The sequence below is a fragment of the Penaeus monodon genome, chromosome 17 (assembly GCF_015228065.2).
Source record: "Penaeus monodon isolate SGIC_2016 chromosome 17, NSTDA_Pmon_1, whole genome shotgun sequence".
Lineage (NCBI taxonomy): Eukaryota > Metazoa > Arthropoda > Malacostraca > Decapoda > Penaeidae > Penaeus > Penaeus monodon.
In genome coordinates this window covers 43,911,485-43,918,984 of record NC_051402.1, presented here as the reverse complement: position 1 = coordinate 43,918,984, position 7,500 = coordinate 43,911,485, and the positions used below count along the sequence as shown (strand labels likewise).

Below are 7,500 nucleotides of genomic sequence, written 5' to 3'. Positions count from 1 at the left end.
CTGGAATTGGGAGGGCTGAGAGTGGAATCGAGGGCCAGAGTGGGGACTGGAATTGGGAGGGCTGAGAGTGGAATCGAGGGCCAGAGTGGGGACTGGAATTGGGAGGGCTGAGAGTGGAATCGAGGGCCAGAGTGGGGACTGGAATTGGGAGGGCTGAGAGTGGAATCGAGGGCCAGAGAGGGGACTGGAATTGGAAGGGCTGAGAGTGGAATCGAGGGCCAGAGTGGGGACTGGAATTGGAAGGGCTGAGAGTGGAATCGAGGGCCAGAGTGGGGACTGGAATTGGGAGGGCTGAGAGTGGAATCGAGGGCTAGAGAGGGGACTGGAATTGGGAGGGCTGAGAGTGGAAACTGGAATCGAAAATTGAGAGAACGAGAAATAGAAAGGGAAGGAGCGAGAAATTGGAAAAGAGAGAAAAACAAAAAAACAAAGACAAAAAATCGAGAGAGAGAGAGAGAGAGAGAGAGAGAGAGAGAGAGAGAGAGAGAGAGAGAGAGAGAGAGAGAGAGAGAGAGAGAGAGAGAGAGAAGCAAAAAGAGAAAGAAAGAGAAAGATCGACAACCAGAAAGAAAAAGAAAGATCGAAAAAGAATGATAACAACAAAAATAATAATGATGATAATAGTAACAATAACAACAATAATAGTAATTATTATAATAAAATAATAATAAACATCAGAAACGAGACCGTTTCTTTACCTGCAGAGTTCCGAAGTGTAGAGCCTCAGCACCGTATCCCTCGTGACTTCCGGCGGGTACTGAGAACCATCTGTGCCGTTGATCATGTTGCAATATTGATCTCCATTCCAGTAATCAAGTTCAGTCTGACCTTTCCATTCCACGATGTACTGGTAATCGTCCATTCCTCTGGCACCTGTATTGACCTTGTATGTGCCGTCGTTAGTGTTGTTACGCTGTTGAGAATTTTAAAAAAGGGGGTGAAAAACCAGGTAGTTTGGTGGAAAAATTTAAAAAAACGTGAAAAATGAGAAAAAAAAGTGGAAAGCGAGGTAATTTGGTGGAAAAAGAGAAAAAAGTGTAAAATGAGGTAGTTTGGTGGAAAATTAGAAAAAAAAAACGTGGAGTGCGAGGTAGTTTGGTGAAAATGAGAAAAAAATAAAGGTGAAATGTGAGGCAGTTTGGTGGAAATGGGAGGCAGAAAAAGGTGGAAATGAGGTAGCTTGGCGAAAAAATAAGGTACATGAAACTCTTGAAAAATAAGGCAGTTGCTGTTGTGGAAAATGAGGTAGTTTGGTGGAAAGAAGATGCACGAAAAAAAGGAGAAATGAGGTAGTCTGATGAAAAAAAACATGAAAAAAAAAAGAAAATAAGGTAGTTTGATGGAAGGAAGATGCACGAAAAAGGGGAAAACGAGGTAGTTTGGTGGAAAGATGCACGAAAAAGGGGAAAACGAGGTAATCTTATGGAACAGATGCTCGAAAAAGGTGAAAAATGAAGTTGTCTGGAGAAAATAAGGTGTGATTCGATGATTGGATAGCTTGATGATTGATAATTGTTTCAGAGCAAGGTCAAGGCCTGATTGATCGTTTCTTGTGATCGATCGATTGCCCATATCTGTATTTCCCTTTCAAGATATTTTCGTAATGCATTGCAGTGATGGGCATTGCATTACTCAATTTGATATTTATTTAATAATATCTACTTATATCTGGCCATCAACCTATAATTACTAATGATTGCTTTTTTACTTATTTTTACTTATTCACTTATCTACTCATATCTCTTCATATTTTCAAAAAAGGAACGAAAGAATCTTACAATTACAAAATTAACTGTAACATTTACTAAAATTTATGAGTTCACTTACCTTCTGTAAACAAACCTAAATCTACAGTTTTAATTATCATAGCAAAACAGCTGGCATGCGCGTGCAAGTTTGTAATATTAAAACACAATAATGCATCTATGTATGTATAGTATTTATGTATGTGTATGTATAAATACATAAATGTGAGTATGTATACACACACACATACATATATATATATATGTGTGTGTGTGTGCGTGTGTGTGTGTGTGTGTGTGTGTGTGTGTGTGTGTGTGTGTGTGTGTGTGTGTGTGTGTGTGTGTGTGTGTGTGTGTGTGTGTCTATATACGCACACACACATAACTGTTATTCAAGGTCATGCAAGCATCATGCAAAACATGCGTGACAAGAAACAACCTGTTTCCTCCATCTCCTTCACCTCCAAGGAATTATGAACGACTGAAAGCAAATCTAAAGTACAATGAATGAACAAACAAACAAATAAGTAAACGAATGAATAGATAAATAAATAAAGAAAAAAAATATTCACAATGTCATCGTCTAACCCCGACTGACCTTCGCGGCCTTCTGGTTGAAGATGCAAAAGCTCTTATAAGAAAACAGGTTTAACAGATGACGAGAAAAGGTAAGAAATTGTGTGTCTGTTTTATTTTTTTATTTTTTTTTATTTATTTATTTTATTTATTATTACTATTTACTTATTTATTTTGTGTGTGTGTGTGTTGCTCACGCGTGTTCATCATCTGTGTGTACGTATATCTAAACTCCCTGAACGTCTCAATCCCATTTTTTTCTCCCTCAACCCATCCTCTACCCCCCCACCCACACCCCACACCCCCATTCCCACCCTAAAACCCTCATAATCCCTTAAAAAAAAAAAAAAGGCCACCCTTCCCCTCTCTTCGACCCTTACTAACCCCATAGAACAACCCGAACTTGTTCTCGGCAAGCCATTCGGGCGGATCCAACCCGAGCTTCTCCAGCAACTCGTAAATCGTTCCGTTCAAGCCCTCGGTCATCTCCAAGCCGGGGATGAGGGAGAAGTCGAAGTTAAATTCCGGGAATTCGAAGCCGGCGAAGAGCAGCTCGTCGATCGTGTGGACTTCGAAGAGCTCGAAGCCGCGTTCGATTTCCGACCAAATGACGCCCGAGACGAGGTTCGGATCCCCGCGCGACATGGCGTCGGCTGCGACCTGAGTGGAGGGGGGGAGGGGGATGGAAGGAGGAGGAGGAGGAGGAGGAGGAGGAGGAGGAGGAGGAGATAAAAGGGAGGAGGATGGGGGAGGGAGGAGGAGGAAAAAGGGGAAGGGAGAGGATGACGGCGATGGGGGAGGAGAGGGAGGAGGAAAAAAAGGAAGAGGAAGGGGAAAGGGAAATACAGGGAGAAAAAGGGAGGAAGGAGAGAGAAAGGGAAGGAGGAGGAAGGGGGAAGGAGGGAAAGAGGAAGATGGGGAATGGATGGAAGAAAAGAGATGAAGAGGAAGAGAGACGGAGATATGAAGGAAAGGAGGGAGGGGAATATAGGAAAGGAAGGAAGAGGAGGGAGAGGAGGAATAGAACAAGAGAAGAGGAAGAGAAGAGGGGGAGAGAAGAAGGACAAGGAGAAGGAGGGAAGGGAAGGTAAATGAGTGGGAAGACAAGAGGAGGAAGGAAGATAAAAGACCGAAAGTAAGAGAGAGAGAGAGAGAGAGAGAGAGAGAGAGAGAGAGAGAGAGTGAGAGAGAGAGAGAGAGAGAGAGAGAGAGAGAGAGAGAGAGAGAGAGAGAGAGGAGAAGAAGAAGAAGAAGAAGAAGAAGAAGAAAGAAGCATAGAAAAAGAAAATAATTGAAGAAACAAAGAATACAAAGAATAAAAATAAAATTAAAAAAATATAAATAGAGCAGGGGAAAAAAAAAGGTGGGGGAGAGGAAGAGGATAAAAAAGGAAAAAGGAAAAGGAAATATGTAATAAGGATAAGAGGAGAAAAAAAATGAGGGACAGGAATTATAAAAGGATTAACATCTTTGACATGAAGGTAATTATGATAATAATCGCCAATTAATTAAATGTATAAGCTTTATTAAATTTATCTTTTTTGTATATGTGTTAATGTACATTATTTTTTTCTAATATTCTGAGTGTTTTTCTACATCACTTTATAAGACGAAGATTCGATATAAACATAAAACATAAACAAAAAACATGAAACAAAGACACTCGACACATAAACAAGTGTATTGGGGGGGGGGTACATGGAGGGGGGGTAAAATAATAACAATAATAATAATAATGATAATTATAATCATGATAATAATAATAATAATAATAATAATAATAATAATAATAATAATAATAATGATAATAATAATAATAATAATGATAATGATGATGATGATAATAAAAAGTAAAAAAAAAAAGACATTAATAATGAAATAAAGAGGTTTTCCTGACGCCATACACGATAATTATAATTATGATTATCGTGCTTTTGTTAACTCATTTCCTGCCTACCCATAATTACTAATGATAATAATGATAATAATAACGATAATGATGATGGTGTGTAGATATTTTGCCTTTGGTAAACTCGCGAGAAAAAGAAATAAAGACAGTTTTCTTGTTACTGTTTTTTTTTGTTTGTTTGTTTGTTTGTTTTCCATATACAATGTTGTTGTTTTTATTATCTTGTTATTGTTCCTTGTTCGTTCTGTTCTCCTCTTTAGCCTACAGCATTTTCTACAGGAAGAAATTAATATAATAGATGTTAATAAACTATCTAATTTCGCGTCTATTTCTTCTTCAAAACAGAGTGATGAAAGCATTAGGTTAAGCGTGCTATATCATGCAGAGAGACATGCGGGGTGTCAAGCTAAAAATAAATAATAAATAAATAAAATAAAATAAATCAAAGAGTGAAAAAAATTAGCCAAAATTCTACCGTTAAAAACCATGTAACGAGCTTAATCTCTCGAATCACCGCCAACCAACAAGCTAAGATGCAATTAGAGAGAGAGATAGAAAAAGAAAAAATCCAGATGCAGTTAAAAGATTTGAAAAAAAAGAAAGAAATCCAGATGCATTTAAAATATAAAAGATTTTTAAAAATCTAGATGCAGATAAAAGATTTTTAAAAAATAATGCAGATGCAGTTAAAAAGATTAAAAAAAAAAAAATAAGGCAAAAAAAAAGGGGGCGAACTAGTAACAACAGCGACGTGCATGCCCCTTTTACCCAGGTCAACTCACGGGGTAAAAAAAACCGAATTTTCCCTTGGAATCGGTCGGGTCGCCGGTGTACTTGACCAGTTCGGATAGCAGAGGCTCATCGTAACCGTCAAAAAGGAGTTCTCTCACCGACCTCGTTATAAAGAGTGACTCCTTAAAACGCAGGAACGCGAGCTCGACCAACGCGTGCAGAACGGGGCTCTCCGCCTCGATTTTGGATGCTAGGGACTATTTTTTTTGGGGTGGGGGGGTTGGGTTTTTTTTTTTTTTGGGGGGGATGAGGTTTTGTAAAGGGGGAGGGGAGGGGGAGTCGATAGGGTGGAGGGGGGGATAACGTTGAGTAAGGTGGGGGTAGGGGAGAAGGGGGGGGAGAAAGACATACATTATGGAATTGTTTTGGACAGAGACATTAGATTGACATGGACAATATATATATATATATATATATATATATATATATATATATATATATATATATATATATATATATATATATTTACAACGTTGATCATGTATGCAATGATTACTCTAAACTCTCTTTCTCTCTCTCTCTCTCTCTCTCTCTCTCTTTCTCTCTCTCTCTCTCCTCTCTCTCTCTCTCCTCTCTCTCTTCTCCTCTCTCTCTCTCTCATATCTCTCTCTCTCTCTCTTCTCTTCTCTCTCTCTTCTTCTCTCTCTCTCTCTCTCTCTCTCTTCTCTCTCTCTTCACTCTCTTCTCTCTTTCTTATCTCTTATCTCTTCTCTCTCTCTTCTCTCTCCCTCTCCTTACTATCTCTCTCTCTCTCTCACTCCCATTCATCCATCCCCCCCCCCTCTCTCTCCCATGCTCACCACCATGATGGCACTGAGTGTCGTCTCCTCTATTTTCTCTTCTCTCTACCCTCTCTCTCTCTCTCTCCATTCTCTCTATCCACTATCCCTCTCCCTCTCCTTCCTATCCCTCTCTCTCTCTCTCACACACTCCCATTCACCCTTCCCCTCCCATTCCCCCCCCCCTCCCATACTCACCACCATGATGGCATTGAGTGTCGTCACCCTGTCCTCCAGAGAAAGACCAGGTGACATCTCAGGAACAAAAACAAACGACTTGTTCTGCAGGTAGGTTACTGTTCCTTCGTCGTCGTCCCAGACAAGGTCGTACTTCAGTCGTTTTTCCCTGGGGTGGAGATAATAAGGATGATGGTGGTAGTGGTGGTGGTAATGATAATGGTAGTGGTAATGGTAATGATAATAACAATAACAATAATAAGGATGATGGTGGTCGTAGTGGTGGTGGTGATGATAGTGATAATGGTAGTGGTAGTGGTAATGGTAATGGTAATGATAATAATAACAATAATAATGATGATGATGATAATGATAATAATGAAAATATCAGTAATAACAATACTACTAACAATAACACTGATAATTGTAACAATAATTGAATTTAATGATAATAATAACAACAACAATAATAATAATAGTAATAATAATAATAATAATAATAATAATAATAATAGTAACCCCACCTGAATTCAGTGCCTGTTTGAACACTGACAATGAAAATGCGTTTTTGGTCCCATTTGCCATTTTTCCTCGTGCAAAAATAGAGAGGAAAGGGGGCTTTGTGTACCTTACTGCCTAAAACGTCCTTAATTGAATAATGATCATAAAGAAACTGCACACAGAGAAAACGCTCATGTAAAGACACACGCACATAAAGAAGATGCACACGCTGAGGAAACATACACAGAAAATGCACACTTGAGAAACCACATACACCAAGAAAACGCTCACGTAAACAAAACGTACACACAGAAAATACACACACAAAGAAAGTATACACCTAAGATACTGTACTCAAAGAAAACGGTCACTGAAGGGAAACGGACACATAGATAATACAAAATCAAAGAAAAAATATATAAAAACAATGCACAAAGAAAACGCGCTATCAAGGAACACACTCAATATATAAAGAAAATATGCACACAAAACAATGCGCACTCAAAGAAAACACATAGATAAATTGCGCTCAAAGAAAACGCGAACTCAAAGATAATGCACACATAAACAAAACACACGCACACACACAGGAAACAGACACACAAACAGGAAAGGCACACACACACACACACAAAGAAAACAGACACAGACAGAAAACGTACGCACATAGACAACAGAACACAGACAGAAAACACACACACAGAGAAAACAGAACACAGGCAGAAAACGCACACACAAACAGAACACAGACAGAAAACTCACATACACAGAAAACAGAACACAGACAGAAACCCACACACAGAAAACAGAACACAGACAGAAAACGCACACAGACAGAAAACAGAACACAGACAGAAAACGCACACAACAGAAAACAGAACACAGACAGAAAACGCACACAGACAGAAAACAGAACACAGACAGAAAACGCACACACACAGAAAACAGAACACAGACAGAAAACAGAACACAGACAGAAAACGCACACACACAGAAAACACCCTCAAAACAAATTCTCTCT

At 39.1% G+C, this 7,500-nt stretch overlaps 1 protein-coding gene across 3 annotated transcripts in view; it reads right to left on the bottom strand.

Annotated features, from left to right (window-relative positions):
- The window catches only part of LOC119583791 (lysosome membrane protein 2-like), a 75,614-nt gene that overhangs the window by 6,851 nt on the left and 61,263 nt on the right, over positions 1-7,500 (bottom strand). For 2 of the 3 annotated variants that reach the window (XM_037932485.1, XM_037932488.1), the window contains exons 3-5: positions 6,000-6,147; positions 2,706-2,981; positions 699-913 (exon numbers count right to left, since the gene is read on the bottom strand). In XM_037932485.1, the coding sequence (XP_037788413.1) occupies positions 699-913; positions 2,706-2,981; positions 6,000-6,147 (639 nt within the window). Of the gene's footprint in view, positions 1-698; positions 914-2,705; positions 2,982-5,012; positions 5,220-5,999; positions 6,148-7,500 lie in introns of all 3 variants that reach the window. The other variant, XM_037932487.1, reaches the window with a different exon arrangement.